Source organism: Humulus lupulus, chromosome 8 (assembly GCF_963169125.1).
Source record: "Humulus lupulus chromosome 8, drHumLupu1.1, whole genome shotgun sequence".
In the NCBI taxonomy this organism is placed as follows: domain Eukaryota; kingdom Viridiplantae; phylum Streptophyta; class Magnoliopsida; order Rosales; family Cannabaceae; genus Humulus; species Humulus lupulus.
The window spans coordinates 128,419,426-128,434,039 of record NC_084800.1 but is presented as its reverse complement, the minus strand read 5'-3'; the positions used below and the strand labels follow the sequence as shown (position 1 = coordinate 128,434,039).

Below are 14,614 nucleotides of genomic sequence, written 5' to 3'. Positions count from 1 at the left end.
GATGGGAGAGGGGGTCTCGGTTTCGCCGTGGGTTGGGTTGGGGGCTCAACAGGTTCTGGGTTTTTTTGTGAGAAAGTATAGAGAGAAGTGAGAGGTTGATTTTTTTTGTGTGGAAAAATGAGAGGGATATATTGGGAAATAGTTGAATGTTTAGCATTAATTTGAAATTGTGAATAGTACTAAAATTGTTATATAATTGTAAATATTAGTATGTATAAAAGTAAAATTTCCCTCTATATATACGTGGATGTCTATAATAATTGAGAATCTCCTTAGTCAAATATCATAAGTTAAATATCATCATTAATTCTTGATTGTATTTCTGGTACTTACTTAATTTTCCAGTATCATATTTGCCATTATAAATTGAGTTCAATCCCAATTGAAATTATACACAAAACTTTCTCTCTCTTTACATCTCTCAATTACTCTGTCTATTTATTCTCTTTATATTTTATATTTAAGTAATCTTAATAGTTTTACAACACAGTTCACATTTTCTAAAATTATATATATTTTTAGATAAACTAAAATTATATATTTGAATCATGGACTAATAATCAAGCCCTTAGTTATTTATGTGACAAATACTCTTATTTTTATTCTTAATATAAAATACAAATTTTATGATAAAATACATGGACCTTCACTAGACCCGACTCGGCCCAACAATCATAGCCTCGATCCAGTGTTGGTCACACGAATCTCGCCCAAAACCTCAGAGAACAGCTCCATCCTTATCTGAGCGTACACGCCTCCATCCCACTTCCTCTCGACTAACTTCTTCGCCAGACCAACCGCCGCTGCAACCGTCGACTCGGCGCTATCGTGCGCTGAATCAATTATTCCCTTCTCCACGGCTTCCTTAGCCGTCACCTTGGCCGCCGTAAGAAGAAGAAGCCGCCGAGCCGCTGGAGCGCCGACCTTGCACTTGATTAAAGTCACGAACCAGGTTGGGATCGGGAGGCGAATGTCAAGCTCGCTCATGTAGAGGAAGCCCCTGTCTTTCCTCATGAGGACGTAGTCGTGGCTGAAAGCGAGAATGAATCCGGCGGCAGAGGCGTGGCCGGAGACGGCGGCTATGGTGGGCACGGGGAGCGATATAAGGTCAGCGACGAGAGATTTGAGATTGGAATCGAGAAGAAGGGCTCTGGATTGGGATGCCCCAGCCCAATCGAGGTCGTAGCCATTGGAGAAGAACTTGCCGTGGGCGGTGGTGATCAGGGCAGAAGATGAGGAGGCCTCGGACCGGACCCTGCGTAGGGCTGAGTGAATAGCATCGATGAGAGTTGGGTTTAGCCTGTGCTCACCTGGGCCCGTGAGGCTTAGTATAAAGATGCTGCCTATCTTCTCCAACGTGCACATATTTCTTTCTACGTTTGTTTCTCCGTCTGTACGGTTGAGATGAGATGGTGCTCTGCCCAAAAACGAAATGCGATACAAGGTTCTTCTAAAGTCTGGTCTAAAAGGTCATACCAGCATTGAATTTGTCAAAGTCTACATTAAAACAAACAAAAAAATACCCTTACTTTGAAAACGAATTTTTTTTTAAAATAAATAAATAAAATCTATAGACTATGGAGGCCATATTTATAAATAAATAAACATATTATAGTGTTTTTCTAAATACTAAAAAAAGCTAGTAAGTAAGAAGAAAGAAAATGAAGATTTTATTATTCTGTAATCTTGATCTCAAACAAAGGACCCGGTGGGTTTTATATAGCCAAATACCAAACCTAGGAAAAAACAGAACCCAAAGAAATGACCTAGTTAACAGAGAAAACTAACCAAGACAGTTACAACAAACAATATAATTTCTAATACTCCCCTCAAGATGATTGATACAAATTTTGGACATTCATCTTGGATAATAGGTCTCTAAATTGTGTTGGAAAAAGAGGTTTTGTGAATAAGTCAACAAGGTTGAGTTTGGAGGAGACATGAATAAGTTTGATGATTCCAGCTTGAACTTTCTCTCAACAATGTGACAATCAATGTCGACGTGCTTTGTTCTTTCATGAAAAACAGGATTTTCTTAAATGTGAATTGCAGCATTGTGATCGCAGTATAGGACAGCTGGATTGTGATGGTGGATTCCAAAATCTTTTAGGAGAGCAAGAAGTCAAGTGATCTCACAAGTTGCATTTGTCATAGCTCTATATTCGGCTTCAACAGAGGATCTCGATACAGTGGGTTGCTTCTTTGATTTCCAAGAGATTCGTGACTGCCCAAGGAAGACACAGTAGCATGAAACAGATCTTCTAGTGTCAAGGCATGTGGCCCAATCTGTATCTGAAAATATTTTGAGTTGTATGTTGTCACTAGGGAAGTTGGACTCGGCATATGCATTTAGCTGAGGTGAAGAGGTGGAGTAGAAGAATAGGCCTTGATCGAGGGTCCCTTTGAGATACTAAGTAAGTGATGGGCAACTTGAAGATGAGGAAGTCTCGGAGAAGCCATAAATTGGCTGAGTTTGTTGACAGCAAAAGTGATGTCAGGTCTAGTAATGGTTAAGTAAATCATCTTGTCGATGATGCTTCTATAAGTGGTAGGATCAGAAAGAGGATCCCCATCGTCTTTGCTGAGCTTAGTATTAGGCTCCATTGGTGTTGATGAAGGTTTGGCTCCCAAGAAACCAGTGTCACTTAAGAGTTGTAAAGTGAAAGGTCATTGAGATACAGATATGCCATTAGTTGATCGACCAACCTCCAATCCAAGAAAGAATCTTAAAGGACCAAGGTCCTTTAATTTAAATATGGAGTTGAGGTGGTTGATAAATTGGGCAGCGATTGTATCATTGTTAGTAGCAATTAAGATATCATCAACATAAACTAAAATGGCAATAAATAGGCCTGAAATATTTCTTATGAATAAAGAATAGTCAGATTGTGACGGTTTAAAACCAATTTTGAGAAGAGTATTGCTAAGTTTAGCATACCATTGTCGAGAGGCTTGCTTTAAGCCATAGAGACTCTTATTAAGTTTACAAACAGCATTTTTAAGAAGCTCCCTCTTAGTGTGAAAACCTTTTGGTATATTCATGTAGACATTTTCATGCAAGTCTCCATGAAGAAAAGCATTATTAATATCTAATTGGTGCAATGACCATTGTTTAATGGCAGCAAGAGCTAAAAGGAGTTTTAATGTATTAAATTTTGCTACGAGGACGAAAGTATCAAGGTAGTCAATACCTTGTTTTTTAGTATACCCTTTTGCAACTAGTCTTGTCGTTCTATGGCACCATTAGATTGATATTTAATTTTGTATATCCACTTACTGCCAATAGTGTGTTCACCAGGAGGTAGAGATACAATTTGCCATGTGTTATTTTGTTGAAGAGCTTGTATTTCAGCCTCCATTGTTGTTTGCCATTCTTTGATTTTGATAGCCTATTTGAAACTTGTTGGCTTAGAAAGAGTATTAGCATTAAGTATGGAAGCTTGGAATGGTTGATTAAACCTGTCATAAGAAATAAATTTTTTTAAAGGATGAGTTGTAGAAGCGGTAACAGTAGATAAGGACAAATGTACTCATCAAAATGTTTTGGTCGAGTGAATGTTCTGCCAGATTTGGAAGTGGTGGTTTTATGTGACATCACCAATTCTGAAGTGGGTTGTGCATTGGTAGAGGGTACTGCCAAATGAGATGTATTAGTAGACAAAATAGAGTCATTAGGGGAACAGATGGTATGTTAGGTAGTAAAGAAGAAGAAGAAAAAATCATGCAAAGGAAGAGAAGAATTATTAGTTTTTAAAGGAAATACATCTTCATAAAACATAACATCTCTAGAATGAAATATTTGTTGAGATTGAATATCTAATAAAGTGTATGCTTTCATACCATTGGGGTATCCAATAAAGATACAAGCATTAGATCTAGGTGAAAATTTATGCCTTTGTTTGGCTAAAGTGGAAGCGAAAGCAAGACAACCAAAAGCCCTTAAATGCTCATAATTGGGTACTTTGGAATTAAGTAATTCAAAAGGGGTTTTGTGTTTAAGTAAAATAGATAGTGTCCTGTTAATTAGATAAACAGCAGTGTTGATTAGATAAGACCAATAATTGAGGGAAATATGAGACTGAAAAAGTAATGTTCTAGCGACATTAAGAATATGTTGGTGTTTTCTTTCTACTACAGCATTTTGTTGAGGTCTATCAACACATGAGTAATAATGTTGTATGCCTTTCGGTGCATAAAAATTTGACAAGTTAAGTTCTTTAGCATTGTCTGACCGAATGGCTTTGATGGGATTGGAATATTGAGTGGAAATGAAGGAAAAAAACTGAGGAATAAGAACTTGAACATCAGATTTATTTTTAAGCATGTATACCCAAGTAAAACGAGTATGACCATCGACGATGGTAAGGAAATATCTATAACCTTCAATGTTCATATTATGAAAAAGATCCCAAATATCTAAGTGAAGTTGAAAGGTGAAGAAATGATGTGATTAAAAGAAGGAAAAGGAAGTCTTTTCTGTTTTGCATAATGACATACATAACAAAATTTGTCATGAGACTTAGTTGTAGAAAAAAGTAATTTTTTATTCAAAGTATTAGTAATCATCATAGAAGGATGTCCAAGGCGAATATGCCAAGGATTATGAGTAGTTCAAGTATGAACATTAGCATGAAAAACAGAAGAAGTGTAAGATTGGATTTCTGGCAGTATGAAGTACAAGTTACTAATCTTCTTAGCAATCATAATCCTTTTGTTTGGAGATTGTACATGAATGAAACATTCAGTAGAAGTAAAAGATATAGTGTGAGATGTATGGTTTAGATAAGCATTGACTGAAAAAATATTGAATTTAAATTTGGGTATGTAAAGCACATCTTGTAAGGTAATGCTATCACAGATTTTGATAGAACCAGATTTTGCTATTTTAAGTTGTTGACCATTAGGTAAAGTAACAAGATTAGCAATAAGAGTACTGGAAAAAGTAAGAAAGGAAGAGAGGTTATTGCAAACATGATGAGAAGCCCCACTATCCACAATCCATAAATTTGAAGAAAAATGATGCATGTTACCAGAAAAATTAGAGACAAGTGGCTGAGTCGAATCCATGGAAGAAGGATGGTTCTTCAGTTGTTGACAAAGTAAAGAGATGAGTTCTTGAGTCTGATTGGGCTATTGAACATCATTGCTGGATGAAAGAGCATAGGCAAAGTTGGTAACTTCAGCATTGGAGCCATTGGAAGTGGAAGCAACATTCTGGTTTATGGAATGTTGTTGAGATCCTTCTTGCTTTCTTCTAGTACTGTAGCCAGGAGGAAATCCATGAAGAAAGAAGCATTTTTCAACTATGTGCCCTGGTTTGAGACAATGGGAACAGGTGGGTCTTGGCTTTTTACTTCGAGGGATGTGGTTCTTTTGAGGGGTAGGGTTTATGGCAGCAGGGGAATAATGGGTCTTGGGTAAATTTGAGGCAGTGACGGTTGCAGCAATGGAGTTAGAGGTATGATAGCCTAGACATCGTTGTCTTTCTTCTTGAGCAATCATGGAAAAAACAGTAGTAAGAGGAGGTAAAGGATCATAAAGGATAATTTGGGCACGAACCTGAGAGTAGGATTCATTGAGGCCAGTGAGGAATTGTAGTATTTGGTCTCTACTGTAATAGTTGAGAAGGTTTTTCATGGCTCCACAAGTGCATCCACAGGTACAAGGGGTGCAAGGCTAAAATTCCTTGAGTTCATCCCAAAGGGCTCTAAGTTGGGTGAAGTATGTAGTGACATTATTGTCTCCTTGTTTGATGCTATGAAGAGAGGTTTTGAGTTGGAAGATACAAGTTCCATTTCCCTGATTGAATCTTTCGTGTAGATCATTCCACATATCAACTGCTTTATCTTGGAACATTATACTAGCAGCAATCTCTTTAGAAACAGATTGGATAATCCAAGCCATTACCATATTGTTACAGGTTAGCCAAGAACCAAAATTGGGATCGTCGTTAGGAGGACAAGGAAGCGTACTATCAATGAATCGAGTCTTGTTCTTGGCAGCTATGGAAATGGAGGCGCCACGTTTCCAAGAGAGGAAATTTTCTAGTCCTGTCAATGGTGTGTGGACGATTAGGTATCCAGTATTCAGATGATAAGGACTCTTGGAATCATCAGGAATAGGTCGATCAGTAGGAGCAAGAGGAACAAATCGATTAGAGTGTGATTCATTTCCACCATGAGATCCATTGTTGAGGGCACCATTATCAGCAATGGGACCATTGAACGGAGGCTGCGACGAAGCAGGAGATGATGGAGGTTGGGGGTTCGTTGTATCGTGGCCACCATTGGTGAGGACCGGAGTGGAAGAGGCTCGAGTGCGCACCATGGCTGGAAAGAAAACTGAGCTTAATAGAGCGGAAGTCCCAACCTGGCTCTAATACCATAACAGAAGAAAGAAAATGAAGATTTTATTATTCTGTAATCTTGTTCTCAAACAAAGGACCTGGTGGGCTTTATATAGCCAAATACCAAACCCGGGATAAAACAGAACCCAAAGAAAGGACCTAGTTAGTTAGAACAGAGAAAACTAACCAAGACAGTTACAACAAACAATATAATTTCTAATATACGACGATTCCATGAATAAGAGGTTCTTTTACTATAACTACAGAAGGCCAAAGTTGACTTGCAAACTAACAAAATGGAAGTTAGCCTTGAAAGCAAAGGACTATTACTATACACAAACTACCTTGACAAGTCTATTCTGTCTTGGTTTGGATTTCTTTGATGTGTGTCCTCTGTTGTGCATCGTCTTTAATTTGTTCTGATTTGGCTAGCTATTTTCCAGCTTTGCCATTTTATATTTTTTTTAGTTCTGATCCTTCGGTTATGTACCAGGTGTACTATTTTCTTTTACTCTTAAATATAGTTTGTGTGTTCCCCTGCCCTGAGTGGGGCTCACTTGGGAAAAAAAACCACTTTGACAATGTTTTAAAGAAAGGCTGTGTGGTAAAATAGTAATCATGACATAACTAATTAACTATATTTCGGTTATACTTTAGTTATATTGGTTTCTTGTTCTTTTTAACAGAACTTGCTGAGCTGTCCAAGTTCTTGAAGACCAATGTGTATATATATAGGAGAAGCTCATAATTCGAAACAGAGGAGAGAAAGCTGAGAAGAGTGCTCTGGTTTTCAGATTGAAGAGGTTCATCAAGAAGTTCTAATACAGAAGGTGAGGAGAGTTGAGTGAATTCTTGTATGAGTGTCTGAGGAAATCTTTGTATAGTGAGGAGTTCATTCTTGAGTGAATAATCAGAGAGTCTTTGGGAGAGATTAGCTTAGTAATCTACTGGTTTTCTTGTTTAAAGGATTGGTGTTTTTCGGACCAATTTGGAACTGTTGTAACATTGATGAAACATTTGCCAAAGATCAATAAAACCATTGGGGAAAGCGGGATGTAGGCTAATTATTTGTTAGTTGAACCAGGATAAAATTTCTGGTGTTCTTCTTCCTTATTTCTATATTTGTTTAATACATGTTTCTGTACGTAACATTGATAAATTGCTTATTCTATTTGAACTAAATCTTTAAGATAATATAAGCTTAGAACTAAGTTTTGTTTGGCTTTGATCTTCACCTATACACTCTGCTTTCTTCCTACAGGCTGGATTGGAGTAAGGCATATATATCATGACGTGAATCCAAAACTATAACAACTGAAGCTTGATGACCCTTCCCACCACCGTTGTTGGAAATGGCAATGGACACACTGTCACGGCCCATATGCCCAGGTTGAAGTTCGCGTCAGTCTGGTGCTATGCTTGTGAACTTGGGCAGTGACTACCAAGGTGACCTGATATGTTGCATACAGCTACAGGTTTATTTAGGGTACTTACGATCAATTTGAACAATTTTTTAACAAGAAATTTTGGTTCGTTTTATACAATTTTAGACCCTAAAGACAAAGATCAGAGTAACGTACTATTTAAATTGAAACCTCACAAGCAAAAGTGGTACAAGTTACAACACCGAGATTACTTGAACTTTCCCCAAACCTTTCAAGTATTCATTGCATAAAATAACGTCAGCTAACTCCTTTGTAATTAATCCACGTTTCGTCATCATTCAAGAATAAAGACGTATCATTTATACTTAATTTGCCATTGTTTATGTGGCTTGTACTTTAAAGTTTAAAGTTTTGGTGTCAGGTTCCACGAGTACTTTTAGATTCCAGACCAAGAAATACAAGAAACTCTCAAGATATTTGCAATTTACTCTAATAACATCTATGTATGTCTATATATATATATATATATATATAAAAAAAAATCTTAACCCCCTAACCCAAAAGAAAAAATAAAGTGAAAAGAAAAATAATTGGCTAGAAAATATCAGGAAAAAAAATTACAGAATTTATAAATGATTAATGACAAAAGTTGCAACAAAATATTTCTGCAGTCTCAGAGAAGCGTCTTGTGCTCACTCTGAACTTGCTCACACCATACAAGCCAAAGCCTGTTGTCTCTGCAAACTTGGGTGGTGCAGCAGATATGGATAAAAAGCATAGTTACTACTGCTGAAAAGCAAAACTGAATGCATTACCAGTGATATTGCTCACCAACCCATCAAAGTTCTTCTAACTCTATCCACAATCTTACTTCTAGCTCGATTGCTTGCCAATGGAAATTCACTATTATCATCCAAAAGAAATCTGTAGACTTCCCACTGACGAACAGGAGATGAATGCCTTATAATTTCAGCCTACAACAACCGAGGGAGTTCAATCTTCCAGAAATAAGAGAGACATACAAAAAAAGAGAACCAACTATCAAAAGCTTACCGAGAAAATAAATATTCCTAGCACCTTTAGGGCCAAAGTAACATCATAAAAGACACGGGGTCTTCCCTTTCCAGATAACTCAACTGGATTAGCAACCAAGAGTTCTGTATCCGGCCCTCGGTTGGCTATGATTACTCGAACCGGGTGAATCATGTCCAACTTTAAGCGAGAGCATAATGCAATCTGACTTTCAGGATCCATAACCTTTTTCCCATCTGTTTGTTGAATAAATAGATCCATTTTTCGGAACCCTTCCACGTTGGAAGAGAATCTACCATGAGCAATCTGAATTATATAAAACACAGAATAGCATCAGAAAACTCTCAAGTAATATAATATAAGCATAGGCTAATAATCCACAGTTTCTCCCACATGGAAGAGCATAAATGAATCCTCATCAGAGCATTGAACGGTACTTTTTCTATTTCAGGGTAACTAGTGTTTAATTGCTAAATGGAAGGCAGTGTCAGTGCAATTGAAAGAAACTCATGTACTCAATATTAGAGAGGAGTAAGGTATTTTAAGTTAACTAAGTTTCAGGTGGCTGGGCAAATTAAAAAAAGTAATGGAATGACAAGAAAAACATGATAACTTACCCGTATGTTATAGTCCTTGGAGGTCCTTAAAATGTCATAAAAGAGTCCTTTCTGGTCAACACATTTTATATGAAGCAAGGTATGAGCAGGACTCAATGAATTATCAACTGTAATAGAAGCCTTCTCTCTTGCTCTGATATCTGGGCTTAGAGCTTGCAAACAAGCTTCAGAGTCTGACAACTCGTACCCAAATAATTCGTCAACAATGGCTGGTGAAAGAGAAGAACACCCTTGTGAACTTTCGTATTCTGGTCCAGCTAGTTGCAGCTCACATGTAATACAATGGTCTCCTAGAGCAGCCATCAGATGTTCACATATACCATCTCTTCTCTGTCTTGTGTGTAATTGTTCCCTGAATTGTGACAGAATATCAAATAGTCAGAGAAGTTAATTACAGCAACTATTATGATGAAAATAATAAATATCATTATATCATGTGTTCAACTTACAGACGACTCATCATCTATAAATCAGTAAAATTTCTGAATAACTAGGTGAGGTGAAATATTATGGAATAAATAAAAAAGAAATTGGTCAGAATAGGCTTTTTTTTTTTTTTTGTCGGTCTGGACAACTTTTGATATTTTTTTTGCAAAATTGACTTTATCTAAAAATTCAATCCATTTTGCAAAAAAATATCAAAACTAGGCTGAGTAGAAAATCACTTTAAGAAATAAACTACCCTAAAAAAACCAAGAAAATTTAACAATAAAAACTAAAAATTGGTATTACTTCCCAAATCAATTTTAATGTTCATAAGAATGGACCCTGAACAAACGAGTCAACAGTTTTAACATATAAAACTCACATGCAATCTGTGATGAAGAAAAGGTCCAAAACTTTGCCATCCGGGGTTGGCATCGCTTTAACTCTTTGAATTACCAGTTCAAGCTCGCAGAGGACTTTGGTAACATCTGCATAGATTTATTTAGAACAATGATTACTGTATCAGCTTCCTTCATAGCAAAATAAAGAATTAAGAACGAGAGTTTTAGGAACCTCTTAAAATTACCATGTAGGAGTCCTTTTCGATCAAGGTACAAAAACTTTAACAGGTAGAGAGGAGAGGGTGAGGGAATGGTGGACTGCTGATTGAAGTAAACTGGGAAAGCACATGAAGGACAATAAGAACTAAGACGACTTTTTAAGCTTTCCCAATCAACTTGACGTGTGTCAGAAATTGGAACAACCCATAAGACTATGTAGCACCATCTTCCATCCGTTGAAAAATCTAGCAATGGGAAATGGCTAACCATTACATCAGCCAATAAAGAATAACATAAAGAGTACAAATAAATTCCAAACCCAATTCAAGTTCACAGGACTGGATGAAACCAAGGCACATCAAAATAACAGGATAAGGACACTTTACCTAGACAACCCACTTATGATTTTCAACCAAAAAAGCTAGAATCTCATACAGAAAAGGGTAAGGATTTGTGTGCAAAACCATTTAATGGTAGTAAAATAGCAATTGAAAACTACAAGCAACAAATGAAAATGGTGACCGAAATGGACCCTTGTCATCTACAAATTATGTAGAAAAACATTACCCATGAAAGTACAACCACAAAACTCCAAATTGGCCTCAACATAAAGATACTAATGCAGAATTGCTACTATACAATAGTTTATTCACAACGCTTCAAATCAACGTTATTTCCATACACAAAAAACATGAAAAAATGTAATACCTCCTTTGGTAATGCTCAGGCCAAACTCAAGAATGGTCCTGCAAAGGTCGCAACCAAGGCCAGCCTTATCAGGGCAATTGATAGTAACGATGGTGGGGTCATCTGGGGTTTTCCCCGGCTGGATCAAAACGACGTCGTCACAAGAGATGCCCATATCTTGAATCAATCTCAGAACCGAAGAAGACACCTGAATTCTCAAAAAGGCATAATTGAAAAGAATATATGCTTTATGGTAATGGGTGGAAGCTTAGAGCTGGGGTTGGAGTACTAGTACTACCCTACCCACCTCTTCCTGGTTCTGGAGAAGAGAGGTTTTGCTGCAAATGTGGGTGGTCCGTGTATTTCGTAGTATCCTACGCCGGTGAGCTTATACATTTTTAAGGTTTTGTAAATTAATTAATATGATTAAATAAAAAGAAATGTGATTGTCGGCTTTTGAACAAGTAGGCCCCGCAGATTTGTCATTTCCACGTCAGAATAGTCAAACGACAACACTGACTCCCACGTTTCTCGACTCAAGGACGTTCTGGTGTCTATATATATATATATATAAAAATAAAATAGATTCTCCGCCACTATATATTTTTTTTAATTATTATTCTAAATTTAATGCACATTCTAACTATGCAGACAACACAATTACGTACATGTTAATAATCTTTTTCAATATTTTTGTTTCATTAAAAAAAAAACTCTACTAGCTTTTAAAAGAGAAATTCCACTTATAGAGATACATATCATACAATCAATTTTTTTTGTCCGGATTTTACAATTATTTCTTGAAACAAAATATTATGCAAATAGAGAACTCCTCAAATTACTAATATATTTTACAGCATCTTTAATAGAAATGTCAATTTTTCTTGCAGGAATATGGTCCCGTAGAAACCAACTCCTAATGAAATGGGGACTCCTTTTAATTAGGGAATGGTCAAATGTTACATGAGGCCCTAACAGACCTCTTTAAATTTTTTAATTATTTACTTATTTATATTTTGCTTTATGCTTTTTTTAGTAGAATGATGTGATATTTTTAAAAAAAATCTATATTTTAGCGTTTCATTATATAATTTTAATATTTCAGAAAATTGAAATTCTATTAACTTATGATGCTAACAAAACCGCTACATGCCAGAAAAGCTCAATCAACCAATTACAAATTTCACAAATAAAGGCCCCATAAAAATTAGACAAGTCCAATAAAGTAAAAACCACCAAAAAGAAATGTAATTAAACTTTTTTTAGTTTGTATGGTCAAATTTAATTAAAAAAATCAAATTATGAGAAAAAAAATATAACATAATAATAATTTTTTACAAAAATATGGCATTATAATAATTTTTTTACAAAAATATGGGAAAAAAATTTCATAGAAGGGAATACAAGTTTTAAAAAGTCATAAAATAATACTTGTAAAATAAATCATATTTTTGAAATCTTTATTAAAAAACTCATATAAAATATAATTTTCACCAAAAAAAAACCACCAAGAAGATAATCCAAACCTATGCATATCAAAAGAACTGGCCAGCCTTTAAGAGATAAAATATTTTGGTCAATTGACAAACTCACAGCACTAATATGACAAAACTTTAGCACCATAAAAATCTACAAGCAGGACCATAACCAAACAATAGCAAAACCTAAAGGTCTTATTGGTTCGCGATTAGAAAATTGTATTTTTGAAAAGTGGGATTCTAAAATGAAATTTTGAATTTAGTGACTAAAAAGATGTTTCTGAAAATGTGATTAGTTCAATGTCTATAAACTGCTTTTAAGTTTTAAAAAATTGAATCTGTGATTGGTATTAAATTTGAAAATATAACAGAAACTGAATATGTGATTGATTCAGTTGAATCTGAATATTATTTTAATTTTATATATTTTATATATATAGGTTGTATGATATTAAATTTTGATTTATCAATAGATTTAATTAAGTAAAATTTAATAATATTGATAAATTAAAATTTAATAATAATGCATTGATTAAATTCATAACAATATTGCATTGTCATTAATTTTGGTTTTAGAGCTTTTAGAAAAGAAATTTAGAAAGTGAGAAAACGCGATTTTCTCATTTTCAGTTTTCCTTCATAAAATTAGGATATAGTTTTGAATTTTATTTTCAAAAACAGTCAACCAATCAAAGATTATGATGGACCCCACATATTTTAAGTACTCCAAAACAAAAGATTGTATCTTAAATAAATACTAATAAGGTCCTAAAGTATCCTCAAAACTAATGGGCTAATTACAACTCCCACCGTAATTTTTAAAAAAAATTCATTTTTTACGATAAACTAAAATAATTACACATTTTACGGTAAAATGTGTTCTTGCGTGCCGTATAACACATCTCTTCCACTCAAAATTTATTTGCTGTCAAGACCAATCCTCAAACTAATGTATTATCTATATGTAAATAGTGTCTATATATTTATATAATAGCTATAACTAAATAATTTTTGTTTGCTAACGGCCACTTATAAACTATGAAATAAATAATATATATTTATACATATATGATAATATCTCACTCTTCTCTTTCCATTCTTTACACTATTGTTTTTTTTCTTTTGTCTTTTTCTCATTCCTAATTTTAGTTCATCCAAATTTTTTGTATGTTAATAATAATAATTATAAATTAACTTATTTTATTTATAAATATTTAAAATGAATATAATTATTAATATTAAATAAATATTTATGCTTGCATAAATTATTATATATTTAAAAAATATAATTTTCTGTTACAATTTTTTTTAAAATATATGATACTTGTTTAATGCAATTTAATATTTTTGTATATATTAGTTTCAAAAATAAAATTGTATATTTTAGTTACAAACTTAGTTTTATATATTTTTGTTACAAATATGTTAACTAAATTCACAACTTATTTTTATAAATATTAAAATTAGTTCTGTAAACTTTTGTTACAAAAAAAAAAAGCAAATAATTATTTTATAAATGTTGTTTACAAAAATGTAAAATTTGTTTACAAATTTGTAAAACTTTGTTATATATTTGTAAATGTTGTTTACAAAAATATTTTTTTTACGAATCTCAAACACATATTTACGAATATGTAACAACTGTTAACAAAAAAAAATTATATTTTACTGCCAGCCCTTCTGTGTTTTTCATAAAAATTCCATATTTTTGTAGGCTACCGTATTTTTCATATATACTTTTAATGGTAATGTATTTAGGAAAAATTACACACATTGTATCTCAATCTTATCCTAATCCTCTCTCTCTCTCTGTAACTTTAGTTATCACTCTTGAAGGGCAAAGCACTAGTAGCTGTGCGCCTGTCCGTACTTGATTACACTTTGGTTTCGAGTTGAAGTGGTGGTACTTCAAAGCTCAAAGGTGGCTTAATTCATACTTTGGTCTTTGATCGAGGAAAAAAAACAGAGTGATTTACCATCTATTTATCCATGGAGTCGCCACGTATAGATCAAATGGTTAGATGATAACACGTAGCGAGTCCACGATGTAAGTGCTGGGTGTACATGTGTTCGTCACCTACTC

At 34.4% G+C, this 14,614-nt stretch overlaps 2 protein-coding genes across 2 annotated transcripts; both read right to left on the bottom strand.

Moving 5' to 3' along the window:
• Nucleotides 1-572: 572 nt before the first annotated feature.
• On the bottom strand, nucleotides 573-1,542 carry LOC133798441 (enoyl-CoA delta isomerase 1, peroxisomal). The gene has a single exon (XM_062236717.1). It carries the CDS (start codon nucleotides 1,363-1,365, stop codon nucleotides 673-675), a length of 693 nt encoding a protein of 230 aa, XP_062092701.1. The 5' UTR covers nucleotides 1,366-1,542; the 3' UTR covers nucleotides 573-672.
• A 6,764-nt stretch (nucleotides 1,543-8,306) lies between these two features.
• On the bottom strand, nucleotides 8,307-11,446 carry LOC133798440 (ACT domain-containing protein ACR9). Its single transcript, XM_062236716.1, has 6 exons — nucleotides 11,075-11,446; nucleotides 10,393-10,611; nucleotides 10,189-10,294; nucleotides 9,381-9,732; nucleotides 8,785-9,069; nucleotides 8,307-8,705 (listed from the first exon to the last, which is right to left on the bottom strand). The coding sequence occupies exons 1-6, from the start codon at nucleotides 11,226-11,228 to the stop codon at nucleotides 8,559-8,561; spliced, it is 1,263 nt and encodes a 420-aa protein (XP_062092700.1). The 5' UTR covers nucleotides 11,229-11,446; the 3' UTR covers nucleotides 8,307-8,558.
• Nucleotides 11,447-14,614: the final 3,168 nt, after the last annotated feature.